The following is an 18392-nucleotide window of genomic DNA, read 5'->3' as shown; positions in this document are numbered from 1 at the left end:
TTCCATAACTCAAAACTAAAATCTTTCGAGTCAAAGCAACCAAACGTCAGTGAAGCGACTTGATTTCTTTTTCATCATTTCAAAGCAAGGTACTACTATAGTGTAGCATCAGTCAAACGCTGCCAAGTTGACGTCGTGTGTTTTTGTTGGCATGCTGAGTCGTAACTTTTTTTGTTGTGATTGCTATCAAAGGGTAGTCCCGCACGAAAGAATCGTTGCTAAGGGTCATTTCGTCAGATTTCAGCAGCAGCTATGTTGTTGAATTACAACCAAAGTGGGTTCAGAATGTGTGCCGATCAGATAACAATATTTTGCAGGCTACAAGGAGTTAGCTACTAGGTTGGAAAACTCATAGTAAAGGGTCAGTTGTATGTTAATTTCTGTTACTTAAAAACAGTTAAATTGATCTGCCAAGTAGATTTGTAGCACACCAAAATATAACTTTGTTTCTTATTTCTTGCTTTACTGATGTTTTGCTGAGTCAGCTAATTAGCGATATTTTCAGCACTGAATCAGCGATTTAATGAAACAAACTGAATGAGATCTTTGTCAAACTCAAAATAAACATATTTTTTTCTTTGCAGCCTTGTTTTCCGTAGAAATCACGTAGTAGTTTAGTAGTCCGGTGTGAGTTTTTGCGTTTTACAAGTAGATTAACTTTAAGGTTTAGGTAAAAACACTCAAGATTTAATTGTAACCACACCAACCGATTCAAAGCGAAAAGGTATTTATTGATAACTCGTTATTTAAATTGTTTTAACGTTTGACAACATTGTATTTGTACATTCTGAAACTTCTGTCTTGGCTAAACTTGAATATTCCTTGTCTTACCCAGACAAAAAATTAATCCTTTTGGGCGTTGATTCAACATCTACAGACCTTGAATCAATATAAAAAAAGATTGTTTTCCTGGTTAAGCAGGGGCAAGGCACTGCCCAGACAGTCTGTAAACGTTGAATTAACGTAAAAAACAGTTGATTTACTGTCTGGGTTGCGGCATTCAATGTGTCATTACATCGGTTTGTGTTTTCAGCTGCCCCCTTCCAACATCTTACAGCTACTCTTGCGAAGTCGTATGTTTGCATTTAAACAATCAAAACATTTCTATGCCTGTTTTGACAAAACCTTTTTCTAAGAATCTTGGCTGATGCTTTTTATTGAACATGCGAGCATATCTTTACATTTGAAAGTTGCATTCAAATGGTTCTATAGACGTTTTATTGGGTGGCCAATACTGCTTTACACAGAAACAGCGTACAGAGAATACCAAATTTGGAAAATCGCAATACAAAGCTAGTAAATGGGACTAAAAGTGAGGGGTTGAAGTATGATGTACCATCGGGGGGGGGTATTAGAGATTTTACGTTACATTTTATAGATTTTATGCCCCATAGCCGTACCCCCATCACGTGGAAACTATAATAACACCAGCCTAAAGTACCAACGATTGAGAAGTCATAATATTTGGTGGAATATGGTGGAGAATTACATTTGTCTTGGTTCGATTTTCTTAGTGAAGAAATTCGTTTCGAAAGTGGTTTTGTTTCGTTATAAACACGAAAGGCATAAGCGTCCCAAGTTTACAGCTGTTATCTTTTGCCTTGTTTTATCCGAGGTTTTCTGATTGATTGTTAGGTCATAAGTGTGTTCAACAGTGACGTTTTTAGAAACAAAATCTTTCGGAACAAAGTTTCTTGACTTTGGTTTTGTTTCTGGTTAAGTTTGTTTGAGAAGAGTCATTTTGACGAAAATTGTTTCGAACCAGGCTCACTGGTCCATCACTGAACTGAACTCCATACAAATGGTACACACAATGAATGTGAGACATTTCCCGCTTTCTAAAACCCCACTTCTTTTAGCAATTACAATAAATTACATGTTTCGCCACCCCGAGTTGGTCAAATGTCGCCAACACCAGTCTGTCGGTTAATCAGGACAAGGCGGTGTTGCCTAAACACAAAAACTACTCAAATTTCTTCTTTAACATTGTGACGTCACAATAGAGTTTTGTTGAAGACTTTCTATTGATAAAATTGAAGTTGTTTGTTCGTGTTACTGATGTAAACAAAAGTCGTTTTATGTCATCAGTTGATTGTCTTTCAACGTAGAAACAACAAACTCGCTTTCTTGTTAAATATCTTGATCTTGTAAGGCTTTTGGCTCGGCGAGGTAATGTCTTCTCTGCTTGGGAATGATATCTTCTAGTTTGTTGTGGCAATTTTGGTGCTACTTACTACTTATGTATTTGGGCAGTCAAAAGTTGGCCGTGGAAAGAATGAAACGGTAGATGGAACTATTTTCATCACTGGCCCTCATCTTCGGTTCTACTCTTGTTACGACCTCGTGTTTGTCAATTGCCACTGTTTGCAGCAGATTGACTCCTCTGCTCAGTGCGCTAGCATTGCCGCTTCGACACATATTGAAAAAACACGACTGCGTCTTGGCAAAACACTGCTTTGACGAGATATGCTGGAAAGTGGACGAGAAGATTGGCTTCCTTTTGTTCCCGTTCACTCTAAATTCTTCACCGGGCTTAAGCCTGGATACGACAAAAACAGCTTTGTACTGACAGCTTGGAAGAATGTCACATCGTATTTCATTTGTGATTCCGTTGCTTCGTCGTTCATTATCCCGAAATAACAATTTATCATTCAAGACCTTGATTGGTAGAGAGCAGATTATCCAAGAAACGAGAAAGTTTTCCGAGCAAAGTTAAAACTTGGCACTTGATGTCTGCAGTTGTTGTAGGTGCGAGGCATTGAATCACTGTCGTATGCTTGATTTGTGAGGTTAATAACTTAACGTTTCTGTTTGCAGTCGACTATTTGTTGCCTGTAAGTGGTTGTGTTTACTATCTATTACTAAATGGAGAGCTGCCCTTGAAATGTGCTGTTTAATTTTCTGCGTTAGCCGAAGGGGCGTAATAGTGAGCCATGATTCGTTAAATCAGTTCAATCATTTGGGAAAACACGATTCAAAACAAAATGGCTTGTCCGTTGTTTGATGTTATTTGTACGTCATTATGCCTGAAATAGATGTATCACAACAACAGGGCGTGTTTTGTATCGATTGTAGTAACGTTGATTCGACACAAGAACAATTATATTTTTGCCAAACGTTTGCACGTTGTTATTTCGTTACAAAATAAGTGTTTTCATCCACCATGACGAAAGAATTGCATTTAGCGGGGGTTTGCTTGTAAAGAACAACTGTTCGTTTTTTTCCATTTTACAAACGTTAAATAAATGTAAACTAGTTGATGCTGTTACATGTCGTTGCGCCAGGTATCTTCAGCATTATGCATTTCATTCAAATTTACGTCATGGTTCATCAAGCAGAAACGTTCTAACGTTGGATCAAAATGGACTTTCCCAGATTCTGGTCCATTATAGCATTAATAATTTGTCAAACCCATTTCGTTTTCTCCTGAGCTAAATGTGCTTTTGTTGCGAAACAAACGACACTTGTTGTGTCTCATCATTGTGCATTGTCAGAATAGAAATAAAATATAATAATTACTTTGGTGAATATTAATGTATCTCAACTGGGATGTAATATTCCGTTTCTTCTTTCAATCCCCTCTACGAAACTAGACGGGGGCCGGCTTACTTCGTCACCCAGTCCTTACCCGGCAAGTTAGCCAATTGTTGCTTTCCCAACAAGATGAACTTGTAGCTTTGTTAATTAACTCGCATGCGTACTTATCACGTGATTTTACTTAACCAATCAGCTTTAAAGACAGCACATTGCTGACACTTTAGTATCCTACCGTACTAAAATATTGTCAAAAATCTTAGAAACTTCATTGGTGCATGATTAAGAAGTATCGATCACTTGCATGTAGGCAAACATTAATAGTTGACCAGTTGAAGTGGACGAGGTCTTTGGTGTATGCTTACAAGTCAACGTTAACAAATGTGCGCGAAGGTTTTGTTTTTAGTGTTCTCCATATACTATTGGAAAGGTTTATTGAACCGGTGCTAACAGCATTGTAGCCTGTGCCCCTTCCCCAACCTAAATGTGTATATAAGATCAATTTCAATCTAAGTAGAAAAAATCCAAAGTCAGCCAACGGTTGTTGGTTGATGTTTTAACATTATTGTTGGTTATGAACATTTTTAACACATCTATCAAACCTGCGCAGTCATCAAATCTACAGAAAGCCAATTACAAACTAATATTAACAAAATCTCCATTGTATTTTTAGATGGTAACTCGGACTAAGAAAATCTTCGTGGGCGGGTTATCTGCAAATACAGTTGTTGAAGATCTCAAGAATTATTTCAGCCCTTTTGGAAAGGTGAGGTTAAGTGACATTTCAACTGCGCTGCATGAAAATGGAGAATCGAATGTTATTTGTCAGCAATCAATAGAAGAGCAGCTTCAATGTTGCCAAGATCACAAAAAGGAGTAAAATACTGTCTTTTGTGATCATGGCTGCATTGGAGTTGAAACCGGTGTTGCTTTTATTAATTTTTGCTATGAGGAGGAGACATGGCTGAAGTAGTGACACGTTTTTCATAACAAATGCTTACACAAAGGCTTCCAACTTTGGTCGTTTCAATGCTTCGCCATGCTCTTGACTTCAATCACTGCACTTCCTTGAAACTACAGATTGCCAATAAAGTCAAACGTGGCCTGTCCTACCTGTATGACGTCATATCATACTATTCATGATCCGCACTTTGATATCGATCTTATCCATTTATTGTTTGTTGAAATTTGAGATAATTAGTTTTTTTGACTTTAGTCGATTTGACCACGTTTTTTTTTTCAACGCGTGATTATCAAATTGCGATAGCAGACTCGTTGCCGCTGGTCAAAGGCTCATTGCACTGACCATAGTCGACCGATTATGCTTATCAAAGGAAAGATATTTAATTATTGATATCAGCTTTGTGTGTTGTCTTGTTCTCGCATATTTACTACTACCACCGATTTTTTCATACTTTTGCTAGTATGTCGGCTAATGTAAAGTAAAGCTTGAATATAATAAAAAGAACGAAGGTTTCTTGATATGAACACACGTTCCCAGTGTTGTGATGTTGTTTAACTGGTTATGCTGTACGTTGTAGTGTTCCCGTTATGTGCAGAAGAAACATGAACGCTTGACCAAAGGGTTACAATTTTAGAAAACATCAAAAATCGACCTACATACTAAGTACCTGCAAGCCATCTAAATAAGAAAAAAAAGTTTTTTAATTTTGGTTAGCATAACAATTTGCTGTGTGGTTGAATTTGAAACTAATGTAAACAAATCTCATGCAACTATTTGTAGTTCACATGGTATTTTCTTCAAATCTAACTTGAAACGAGTTTCGAAAAAAAAATTTAAGTAAACTCTGTTTTTTTGAACTATTTCAGCTAAACCATTTTGTTCTTGATGTGTTATTACAGCATCGCACGACATAGTATCAATGTACAGTGACTGATCCCGATAGCTCAATTAGTATCAAATAACAAAGCATCACAACAAGCTGATCATGAAGAATATATAAAGATATATCAATAAATTCTTGTACCTGGGGCTATTATGACGTATGCGATGATGCGTCAATACTGTCTTTTTATATCGGTGGAGTTCACTCGTAGTTTCATGTTTATGACGAATAAGCTGTGTCCATCAGTGGTCGCCAATTTCTTCTTGCATGTGAGCCTTTTCCTCAACTGTGAGACATGGTCGTATAAAGGAAACCTCCTAACTCAGTGCGGATTGTCTGATGGTCCATGTGCAACTTCTCAAATTTTCAACGTAGTTCAGACATTATTTATTGTCTTGGTGCGATAAGGATTTCATGTGTCATGGAAGCTTACTGGTCTGGTTTCAAACATCCACTTAAAAGATTGTTTTTAAAGGCTCAGTAATTTTACATCTATTTATGTAACGGTTGATTTTTTTCACCGAGTTGAAACTTCGGGGTTTATGACTAAATTGTGACTTTTGATTGCGGCGTCAAGCGAAAAGTCATTCATGGCTTGCAGGCAAGTCTGTTGTCATCACATTGGTGTCACGTGAGTTTTAGCACGCATGAACAAGCACACGTGTTAGTTATCACTTCATGACGTCACAAAGCAACCGTCAAACGATTTAAGATTTCACTGGCAACAATACAGATTTTTACTGGCAACAATTAAAGCTGAGTTTTTTTAAAGATTTTAAATAAACTTAGCTTTAATTGTTGCCAGTACAGTATCAGATGTTGTTCTGTCGTCCCTGCCTATATTCAAAGCATAGACGTGCTGCCCGATATGCACAGTTGCACACAGGGTCGTTGCCACAAGGTACATATTGAAGGGAACCGTTTTTGTTTGTTTTTTCACTGCAAGAACGCTTTACAAATGACGAGATACAAGCATCTTCATCAGTGATGACACGCGGTCAGATCAAGCTTCAATGGTCTTGATTTCCTGTCATCTGAACAAAAGTGGTTTTCTTCTGGCTGGAACAGTGGTTTCTAAACTTTTTGTAGTCGAGGATACCTAAAACTTGTAAAAGTTTCCCGAGGTACATGCGTTTGTCGGTTGCACAGTCAAGTTTTGGGAGCCCTGGTTTGACTTCGAAAGGGCACCGGTTCGCACCCGCTCATGAGAATTTGGCTGTGTCTTTGGCAAGACACTGAAAAACATTCCTTAATGAAGGTGGACACGAAGATTGGCTTTTTTGCCTTCCCGCCCACTAACTCTTCAACTACCAGGCGTAAGCCTGCATGGTGCATACGTCAAAGAAAATGCATTTGCACTCGCTTAAAATTTTCCATAAAGTTTGGTTGTTAGTGGAACAATGATAAAACAAGCACTGAACTAAGGCACTTTACTATTTTTAGTCGATCTTGATGAATCCATAATTTTGCTAAATCTACAGTGTTCGACGAAATGGAGTGGGGGATATTAACTTCGTTTTGAACACTCTGATCATGCGCTTTTAGAGTGTTTAATGGCTTGAATGCTTAATTCCTCATAAAATTTAATAACAAACATCTTGAAATAACTTTCAAAAGTTGTTTCTTTTCAAGCTATGCATAAGCATGCTTTTCAAGTGCATGAATGAACTTACTATCACGCAATACAGTTGGAGAATCATATCATGTTTGATATGAAACATAATTAAGCCCATTTATTCTCTTTTTCAGGTAGAAGACGCAATGCTCATGTTCGATAAACAAACCAACAGACATCGAGGTAAAAAGAGCTTAACCTTTAATATTTCAATCATAATAATTGAAGCGTAAATTACATTGCTCACCTTATAATACGTTACAAATATCAAAAACAAATGTTATCTTCTCACAAAGGTCACATGAAGATGCACAAATTCAGTTGCTTAGCCATAAGTCAACTTGCTTTGGTCCAAACCAGCATAATTTGCAACTCAAAAACAATATCATGCTTTGTCATCATCAGTGGAATAATTAAAAAGTAATTTTTTTTGCAAAAGTAATATCTTTATAAGCTTCCAATTAAGCCAGGGAGCTGTACAGTATATTTTGTTAAGCCAGTATGTACTTACCAGTTGCCACACTGAGTTTTGCACCATTTAATTGATATAGAATCGATTTAGATTTTATCAACTGACAACAGTTATGCTGAACAAGAAAATTACTATACTGACATGAACAACACTGAATTATTTTATATGCCATTCTCAAAATATCATGACTTTATTACAGCAGTTTAATGCTTGGATGACCCATGTAAGTGGAGGCACGGTAGCGTATTGTAGATATATAGACAATTTTGAAAGCCAGAATGGACTATACATTAGTACGGTACCAACTCATGTTCACCTCTCTAAGAAGCAAAGAACTTCACCAATTAAAAGCACATAAACGACATTTTTGAAGAAATTTTTTCTAAATGGTTGATTCCAACTCAATGAATGACGTCAGCCATTTATTCTAATCGGAGTATTTTCTGTGATTGGTTGATATGAACTGGTACTGAATTTTGATTGGTTAGCGCACAGTTTGACGTGCCTTGTTAGAAATTAAGAGCCTGTTGTGCAGTCACTGCACTTCACAGTCGCTAAGTTTGGTTTTTATGCGTAGATCAGCATTTTAACAACAGAAAAATCAACATATTATGAACACCAGAATTTTTTTCACTTCCTGAGTTGCTTTGATAACTTCAAGATAGCTTCGTTGCTGCTGTGTTGCGTGTAGATGCTTTCATGTGTTCATTGGTATGACGTCACCCTGTTAATGTGACATCATGGTCACGTAGAGACACGTCAATTGTTGTGGATTAGTTGGAGCACTGCATTTTGTGGCGTATCGTCGATGAGGTTTTCTAGAGTTTTTTAGGTGTCGTAGCGAAACGATTAATTTGTTTGCCACTAACCGCTCTCTTGTTGGACATCATGGCTCTTAAATTAAAATTAAAATAATGATGTTTAAGAAGTTTTGAAATCATGGCCTGTTACTGTAATTTAAAATTGCAATTAATTTAACTTTCAGCGAGAGAGAGCTTTAGAAGCCTTCACAATTCCATTGCAAACTTTGAAATTGCATAGTTTCAATGCTTTGTGAAAAAACATCTTTCACCCATTGTATTGTTTTATTTTTTGCTTTTTTAAGATTTAATTTTATGTTTTGCGAACCATTTGATGGATCTAGTGACGTCAATGTTTCTTTGATTACCAGAGAACAGTCCCAGCCCCAACCCTGATTTCTGTGAGAACCAGGATGTAGCAGACACTTTGACAAAAAGAGTTCATCTGTGGATGTTTTTTTAAGGCCTGCCAGGTCCGGGCCAGTTTGTGATATAGGTATTTCTACTGTAATAACTTCACCGAAGTACGATGTTGCTTCACAAAGCCTTTGTGACTTTTTCTTCAACAAATTTGTATGGCTATTAATTTTAGCGTTGTCAGGGTAACGCGTCTAACCGATTAAAAGCAACAATGCCGCTTTACCCCCACGAACAGTAGTCACGCGATCAGAGAACCATTGTTCCCATTCAAAGATGAAGTCCATAATATTTCTTTATGCCGATATATTGTTATTTAAAAACTCTTGACAAAGCCTGTTTGGAAACATGTATTTATTTTGGGGTTAGGATTTAATAAACACGAAGATAAAACCTCTTCAACATCGGTAGAGTTGCCATTCACATGTCCTTCAAACCCTACAGATCCGGGTTTAAAGCAACGGTTCCAATTAACCCAACAAAAAGTTTTCTTTGCATTAGCACAACCGTCGAAACACGTAACTTATTGGTAAAAATCCGGATAATAATTAAACCTACGTGGTAAGTTAGCATTGCTAAAATGATTAAAAGCAAAGCTTTGAAGGGTCCTTGTGTGCAGATGTGTGTAGCTGTTCCATACTTGTGTTTGTAACAAACATCACCGAACTTTTCTGTTTGAACACTTCCCTTCCCGCCAATGATGTTATATCTGCGGAAAAGTTGGCGTGTTTTATGTTGATTTAACGTTTAACGTTGTGAGATAAACGTCCAATAGTCATGCTTAAAAGCACAACCGTTGAAACGCACAAAGGTTGTGTTTGTTTAGAACTGGTGAAGAATTGAATAAATCAACGATCCAATTTCGACACCTCGCCCTGTGAATAAACTTTCATCTATTCAATGGGTTTGTAGGGTATGTAGGCTATAACTTACCCGTAAGTGTACTGCCTAAGTGATATTCGTCCATCGAGACGTCTTGCAACTAAGAAATGTTACATGAAACCTGTTATATCAAATCATACGCCCAGCAAGCTTGTATAATTCATGTTTGATGTGTTAAATTGTATATGCTATGTTGGAATAATAATTTGCATGGAGACATTTCGTGAATAGTACTACTTTCTGTGCGGAATTTAGTCACAATAAACTACCGGGGTTTTGTCAAGTGATCATGAAGGCCATCATGGAATTCCTCAACACTAAGCTGTTGTAATGTTGTGTTGTTGACAATCTATGACTTGATACCAGGTTTTGTAGAGTTTATTATACACGCGTATACATTAGGGCTGTAACATTTTTGCCTCGGTCGAAACGACATGAATCGAAACTTTCCACAAAGCAATTAATTCAAACTATACGAAAACAAGACATCGAACTTTCTGTCGTCGCTATACGAAACATTTCCGTCTTTTGTTTTGTTCACCCCACAAGCCTGATCAGTTCGGCAAATCGTTAAATTTTATTTCGAATTTGCAATGAAATATCATCATTTGACTTTCTTACTACAAAGAAACGAAATATTCAGAAATACCCTCTCGATTCACTTTCGAACAACCCAAGCACAGTATGTATTTATGATTCTCATTTTTTCCGGACGTTGATATAAACTTAGTGTTAAAATTATAGTCAACTGAATACTAACTCACTGCTGGACTTAATATATGAAGAAGGCCCCTAGGAAATATTTTGTACACCCCTCTTTAATGAGTCTAGTTAAGTTCATCGTCTTCATTAAGAACAGTAACCGACAGAAATTGAATTGCTCTGATATTTTTGAAGAAACAACACAGTTCGGCCCGACAATCGGACATATACTTCTCCTTTGCTTAGAACTCTTAACAAAAATATTACAATAAACTTCTTAAACGTAAACAAACTTGGTGCCAACCTACAGCAAAGAATGAAAAACTGTGGCAGCATAAGCTTGATTTTGAAATGGGAATATGCGTATATCATATAGCATGCTAGAATTAGATCATGGTTTTCTATTTGAAAAGGGGGTGACCGTGAATAAGGATCCACTATTTACTGATTAACAAAGCGGTTTATCCCTTTATAATGTTCGCCATTGTGACACACAAATTCAATTTGCTATTTAATCCAGTGAAAAGATCATAGAATTAATGGATTTGCTCTCTCGTCCTAACTTGCCCAGTAGCTGTTGGCTCAAGGCGGGGGACTTATTCATGTAATTGCCATTCATCATGTCAGCGTTCTCTACTTCTTCCACTGATCTGTTACGTCCGTTTTGCACAAATTTGATCCAGCTTTCGATCGGGTGAAAGCTGCGAGTTCTTATCACAACATCTCAATTCATCTTTTCTGCTCGCATTGGTCTAGAGAGGTTCACCGATGATGTTGATATAACATTACCAAACAACAATTTGAGGTAAAAACACTTGAAATTTATTGTCAGCTCTCCATTTGTTCATGAGGAACACCCAACAGCCGGCAAAAATTGTCATTTTACATCGCTTCAACGCCTCACAAAGTTGAAACGATGTACAAAGAGAACATTTTTCAAGCTGGACATCATCTACCAAAATTTGCATTGCAAAATGTGGTCCATTTGGACAGTGTTTCTTAAGCCCCATAGACAACATCTCGGAGCTATAGTTTTCATTCTTCTTTATCAATCTGTATTTTGAAGCGAAGGTAGTCAAATATAGCTTTTTCGTGGTACTGTTGTCATTAGTCAATTGATCTGGTTAGAATCAAGTGCAAACTATGCTTTTTGCCCAGGTGACACTATCATGTATCTTGTCTTCGATGTCCATACTTCAGCGTTCTTACTTTTTCACAGCTAGATTCTGGAGAACTTGCGAAACTTTTTGTCCAAGTTGTAGAGCGTCTTGTAAGCTATATGTGTAGTTGCGTCTCCTGCTCGTCACTCTATCTGTTATGAAAGCGCAGTTTGAAGAGTTTCGAAAATGTTTAGTTGAAAATGAAAACGTGTTGCGTAATCAGTCGTTTGACACTGAAATCAACTGCAATAAACGTAGAGACTGTTTGCCATATGTTTGTCGTGTAGAAAGGGCGAGTCTTTCACGAATGGTTAAAATCGTTCCACGACACCATTATTGAAGAGAGTGGTTATTCTTTCAATGGGTCTTGAACCTTCAGCTATACTTGAATGTTTTGCATGGTTTTAGTTTGGGTTCAATCTTATAAACAGCGTCACCTTTCAGCAATCACCAGGAAAGATTTCGCTTTTACGATCGGTGACCTTAGAAATGCCTGATTCACGTTTTAGATTAGATACAACAATGCGCTTTCTTCTCAAACAATGCACACAAACCTTGATTTAGCGTCACAACCTATTGCTATTGGTAGGCTATCAATTGGATTCATAAAGTCTGGTTTGTTTCAGCTCTGTTCTGAGGATAAGAATCCAGTCTTGTTTACGTGATACTAGTGTTAGTTTGCGCATCACAATCGTATTTGTTTGCGTTCATTGACACCCTCGACTATTTTGAAAAAGTTGCACTTTCTGCGAGGATTTTTAAGTCGTTTGAAAAGTTTATAATCCACAAGATGCCGCCATGCAAAGGTTATTCCGCGAGGTGCGGCTTAAAAAGTCTAAGTAATAGATTTCGACATGTGAACATTGAATACATTGAAGACACAGACAAGCTGTTTGATATACACAATATTGCTTATTTGAGACACAAAAGAGTGACACTTTTGCATTAAATAAACGAAATATTTACATTGTGCCTTCTTCAATTGTTGTTTGTTGTGATGTTTCTTAGTTTTTGGCGTTTTGGTCCTTTCTTTTTTATTTTGTTTGTGCCTAGCAGCTCTTGTGCCAGGTTAATTACGTCATAGTAGAGTAGCAGCTTGCTTTGTGATATCGTTTCAGCCTCCTAAACTTCAAAACCGAGGTGGAGTTTGACTTAACAGCTCTTTATCCCACCATAAAACGAAGCTTATCTAGTTTTAAATTCGAGATCTATAACTTTACCCTAAAACAGGGGCTTTGTAAAGTTTGCCATACTTTCGCTTTTTATTTACTGATTTTGAAAATGGCAGCAGTAGTAGCTTCAGCACTCAGCAGTCCACGCTTTCATTGTTTTTCTATTTATAGCAATCGATTTTATTGCAGTGGACACACAATTATTTTATGCTTTGTCATATTTATTTCACCTGCATTATTATATGCTCTTCATATCATGCAGGATTTGGATTCGTGACCTTTGACAGCGAAGAGCCAGTGGAGAAGATATGTGAGATTCACTTCCATGAAATCAACAACAAAATGGTGAGTTTGATTTTAGTACTGAATTTTCAACTGTGTACTGTTAATGTACAAGTTTGCCCCATACTTAGATACTGATCGTTGCAGAATTGATGTTTTACTGTATTTATAATTTCTTGGTGCATCTGTTTAGGTCGAATGCAAAAAGGCCCAACCAAAAGAAGTGATGCTTCCTACGTTGGCACGCACAGCCAGGAGCAGAACGTACCCTTACGTCGATCCTGCGTCAGCATACGTGCTAGGTTGGTTGTTTTGTCACGGTGCTTGGCAAAGTGAATATGTTTGGACGTTATTACAAATAGAAAATTTGGTAACTAAGTCGGTTCGAGGATAATAAAAGGCTTCGTGGGCGTATGACGTAAAGGCTATGCTCTGTCATGGCGTTGTAAGTCGTGTATGGTGACATTTGAACGTTTTTAAGAAAATACCGACTGCATCCAGCTGTTTCGGCCTTCCGGGGCTGATCGATGTCTCTCCAAGTACAGATGCATTTGGTGACTATCGCTAGATAATAATACTTTTTGGGGGGTGTTTATTTTCACTTTTTTTCTTGTTTTCATGTCTTCCATTACGTTTTGAAAGACGAGATTTGGTTTTCTTGTTTTCTATTTTGTATACTTCTGTTAACGCTGGCAGTGCGAGGAGTAACATTTTATTTGGTGGCTGGATTTTAAAATTTTTGATTGAACACCATTTAACTTTTCCTGCAGGTATTCCAGGTTTGACATATGCCAGACCCAACACTGCCACCACATACGCCACGTACCCATCAGCCTACGCTGCTTATCCAGGCGCTTTGAGTGAGTGAACTATTATTGTCGTGGCGTTTGTGCCATTTACATCCGCAACCAATCTCAATCAGAAGATTTACTTTTATTGACCTTGGTAGCCTGGTGGTATGGTGCCGGGTTGCAACTTTCCAAAAGGTGCCATATAAAAATTCCCTATGTTAAAACTTTGGAAGAATAAAGGAAAAACGCAAATCGTAGCTAAATTAAGTCATCGGTTTGCCATCGGTTGGCTTGGCGCAGATAGTTAGGGTGATGGTAGTTATTGCATTGACGTGGGTTTGATTCTCACCACTGCTATTGCTCTTTTTTCTTCTGTAATTACCAAAGGTCAAAGTAATAAATCTTAAAGTGCCTACCCTACAACTGATCAGCGCGACTCTGATTGGTCAAATTTCAAAGTAGGGAATTTATGATACCTTTTGGAAAGTTGCTGCCGGGTTGGAGATCGATAGGTCGTTGGTTCAATCTTAGCTGGCAACAATTTCCTTTCACTGGTTGAGTTTTGATGCCTCCCTATAAACATTGTTTAACGTTTTAAGTTATTTAATGACTACCAAAATGCTTCATTGTTTAAAATGTTAATTAAAACCTTTTATTTGATCTGTACAATAACTTTTAGATTTATTAGAGCTATTGTGTAGAACAGTAAGTTTTCATATTGTTTACGTTTTCCCACGCTTGCTCTGTTCAGTCGCTATTTCCCTTATTGCCGCACACTCAACACTGTTCGAATCTTTCCATCATTTCACAACTTTTGTACAGCTAGACAGTAGTAATATCAGAGATGGTAAAATACCAACACGTAAAATGACGCATGGCGTGCCGTAGACGTAGAACGTGGTGCGTGAATAAGTATGTTGACGTGAAGCAGAATATATTCGCCCGAGGATCGTCCCGTTGTAGTACGCTGCATTGCTTGCTTGACGAATGCGCGGAAATTCGCTTAAATCGTAAATTCTGTTTTTACGACGCTGTATCAAGCTTGACCCATTGTATGATATGTCACAGATGACGTAGATTTAAGTTTAACCGGATTAGTTGAACTTGAACGTAGCCGTTGGTATATGTTGCTTGAAGTAGCGTTTATAAAACATCCCCATGAATTGCTTTATCTTGACAATTTTATGGGGCCACTGCTTCGGAATGGCCCGTTTCGGTGAGTCCGATCCCTTAAGGGGGGATTTTTTCAATTTTTTTTTTAAATTATGGGGTACCGTAGCCTAATTATCATTGCCGTTTTAGGGTTAAGGGTTAGGAGTTAGGGTTAGAGGTTAGGAACTCACCGAATCGGACTCACCGAATAGTAGCAGACCCCCACTGCTTAGGTTGGGATAGAGTAAGCTTAAGCATAATACGGTTTTGCATGGCATGCCATGTCATATGAAAAATGTGAATTTCCTACCATCGCATGGAATTGCTATTTAGAAAAGTGCTTTTTTAAATTCATTGCTGGTATAATAGCAACTTTTGCCGGTCCCATATTAGACTTAAATAACATGTAGTTAATGCAAACGTCCACCAATCAAATTATATCTCAGCATGCAATTGTGTATCCGATTGCATGCCTTTGTTATAATTGGACTAAGCCGATGAAGAAGGATTAAATATAATGAATAGGAAGAATAACAACATTACATGCAGAGGAACAAATCTTTGCTTTGCATTTAATGGCTTACGTTTTTAATCGTTGCCCTTATCCATGATTCTGCATAATTAGCCTATTCTAAACAACGGCGTCCGTTATTACAAAAGGCATGCGATGTTTAAAAATATTGTTGTAACGGTAGCCTTGCAAATGCCGTAAGGCAAAAAGTGTCTTGTTTGAGTGGTTTTAATAACATCCGAAGTAGTTTTAATACTTTTTTATATATATTGTTTTTTTGTGACGGTTTTCAACCATTTTTAGTTGTTCACTTTTGCAACAAAGACGTTACCAAATGTCGCCACCCCTTTTAATTTCATAAATTTAACATATAAAAGTCGAAATGACTGTCTATACCCGGATGTTGTCGACCCTCTTATACCTTACGTTTGCCATTTGTCTGCTTTTTCTCAGTAAACATTTAAACTACAAAAGGAGACTCTGATAAATCAATCTTGCACGAAAGCATCAGGCAGTGAGTGACAGGTCGCGTGCTCCGTTTCATATTTATCCTAATTTCCAAATTTGCTATATGCGAAACAAAATTGGTCTGTCAGAATAGAAATATAGGATTAAGGTGTGATCAACGATAAACTCATGAGCATAAAAACAAAGCATGATTATTTTCGACTTATCACAAGACACAGCTACCTTATGGAGTTTTTCTGTGTCTTAAATTTGTTCTGTAGCTGGTATGGAATTACAATGATTATTTTTTATAGTGAACTGTTAGCTAATGTGCGGTTAAACCCGTTTTTCAGCGTTCATCAATCAAACAATGTATCATCACTGAGCTTTTACCTTTGCCATAAATCACAAACCTCTTCCAGTTTTAATTTCTGTGCCTTGTATTGCTCTTCTGGCCAGTTGGGTCTCATTATTGTGTTCGGCAAGAGCGCGCACCTGAACTATTTCTGAGCAAGCGTGGGAAAGCTTCGACATGTTTTAATCTGTAGATTACTTTCTGTTAGCACTTTGTTGCAACGTTCCAACTGACAATCGATCGCGTTTAGGCTTCGTTGACCCTCAAGCAAATGCTGCAGCTGGAGCAACTACCTTCTATCACCCCAACATTGCGCTCGCCCCCTCTCCGGCCCCTGGTACCCCTTCCTTGGCTTTCACGCAAGATGCTGCCACTGCTGCCGCGATAGCAGCGGCCCGGGCAGGAATGACGACCGGAGTTGCCCCGGGCACCCGGCTAGACTCTTTGACGTCGGTCAGTCAGGCGGGGATTCCCCAGCTTGCCACTGTATCATCAACGGACCTAAAGAGGGATTTTGTGGCGTCAGGTGCGAATTTGCTCAGAAACTACCTTGGCTTAAGTTGATTTTATATGCAAGGCTCAAGAGTGTGGCAAACAGTTAACGCCAATCCATTTCGGCATTTCCACATTGATAATTAATCGTTACAACCAGTTAAGAAGCTGCCTCGTTATTCGGTGTGTTCTATAACTCAAGTGATTCTCTTCAATGCCTGTGTGGTCGTAGTGAAACATTACACACCAGTTTACCTGGCCGCAACCAAGATCAAGCCACATGATATGTCAAAACAAATTGTTTGTCCGTTTTGATTGTTTTTCTAAGTTTTATATTTTTGTAATTTTTAATTAAATAGTTAAAACAGTTTCTTGGAACATTAAATATTCACTTGTCAAAGTTAGTCAAATTCATGTGCAGCATGAATTTGTAGATTCTAAATTGCAAGCACTTACTGAACGATTAGTAGCTCAGTAACTACAAATTTACTTTGTAGAAACAGCTTTGCTTGGTAGTCCGCAAATGCGAAGCAATAGAAGCGGGATGCCAACATCTAGCCGGTTTCAATTGTCGTAGTTTGATTTTGTCATCAATACTCTTGTAAATAGAAAGGGTTAGGCTATTTAAATTAACAGCTGCTACAAATTTGCAAGCAGCCGAATGCTATTGTGAATAAAATCCAAATGCGTCTTTTCGCAACTTGCGTTTGCTGCGGTTTCAAATTTAGTTGCTTGATGTTAAACTATAAAATTTTTATTAACATTTTCATCTTTACAGTCTTAAACAGCTATGCGCATGTCGGAGGTGTCCCTGGGATCGCCAGCTACCACCCCTCCCCGTCACCTGGAGCTAGAGCATTGACAGGCACCGCCACTTCGGGGGAACTGATCGCCGCTGAGCCCGCTTTTGCGCAACAATTTGTCGGACAAAACGGTACCCCTCAAACAGGGGTGGCGGCTGCAGCTATACCTGGTGGATTGCCTGGGCACTTTGCATCGGTAAGTGCCACAGTCAGTTCTCACTTCAAATAGACATGAACCAATTGAACGGCGAAGCTATGTAATAGCACTTGATTAAACATAGGTATCGTTTCACTGGAACAAAACTCTGGTCAAAAACTATTTTTTGAGCAGAAACTGCATCGGTAACTGGCATGTTACGTCAAAATGCATAGCAGGCTTGGCTTACTGATCATATGGTTAACCAGTTTTGTCTGTGGTAGAAGTGAGAAAAATTATCACTTAAGTTTGTACCGACAAATTATAAAACGTCTTTGATGCGACTCTTAATATTTTATTACTGATAAATAGGGCGGTTTTTTGTCACTAAAGTTACTTTTTTTTAGTTGTACCAAATAACAAAAGAAATGTAGAACCAAAATTTCACGGTGTAGGGTCAATATTTAAGAAGTTATAAAGTTACCAAAAGTCACTTTTTGTGCTTTTAGGTTAATTTTCATTTGTTGGGTCACTTTATTTTGCATACTTTTTGCCTAATTCCCTATTTATTTATCTTTTATTGCTACTTGAGAGATGAATTTACATTTTATGTAATGCCAAGACTTTTAATATAGGCTATCTTCTACTATTAATATAGGGAAATAAAACAACGTAACTTCAGCGGGTTTAACATGATGTATTACACAAATATAACATAATTAAAAATAAACTCTAACGTTTTCGACACGTACATGTGTCCTCATCAGGAATTACATATCTGTAATATACATAAAATAAAATTGTAAGGTACGTTTGACTTTG

At 37.7% G+C, this 18392-nt stretch overlaps 1 protein-coding gene across 3 annotated transcripts in view; it reads left to right on the top strand.

Annotated features, from left to right (window-relative positions):
- The window catches only part of LOC145771990 (RNA-binding protein Musashi homolog 1-like), a 31406-nt gene that overhangs the window by 10049 nt on the left and 2965 nt on the right, over positions 1-18392 (top strand). The window contains exons 1-8 of one of the 3 annotated variants that reach the window (XM_082583785.1): positions 584-724; positions 4208-4300; positions 7131-7179; positions 12864-12946; positions 13077-13185; positions 13654-13743; positions 16390-16665; positions 17410-17630. In XM_082583785.1, the coding sequence (XP_082439911.1) occupies positions 4208-4300; positions 7131-7179; positions 12864-12946; positions 13077-13185; positions 13654-13743; positions 16390-16665; positions 17410-17630 (921 nt within the window). In that variant the 5' untranslated portion in view covers positions 584-724. Of the gene's footprint in view, positions 1-583; positions 725-4207; positions 4301-7130; positions 7180-12863; positions 12947-13076; positions 13186-13653; positions 13744-16389; positions 16666-17409; positions 17631-18392 lie in introns of those variants that run through there. The other 2 variants (XM_082583784.1, XM_082583786.1) reach the window with 2 other exon arrangements.

The sequence above is a fragment of the Aplidium turbinatum genome, chromosome 6 (assembly GCF_918807975.1).
Source record: "Aplidium turbinatum chromosome 6, kaAplTurb1.1, whole genome shotgun sequence".
NCBI classification, from domain to species: domain Eukaryota; kingdom Metazoa; phylum Chordata; class Ascidiacea; order Aplousobranchia; family Polyclinidae; genus Aplidium; species Aplidium turbinatum.
The sequence above is the reverse complement of the archived record's forward strand: the minus strand, read 5'-3'. Positions and strand labels throughout refer to the sequence as shown.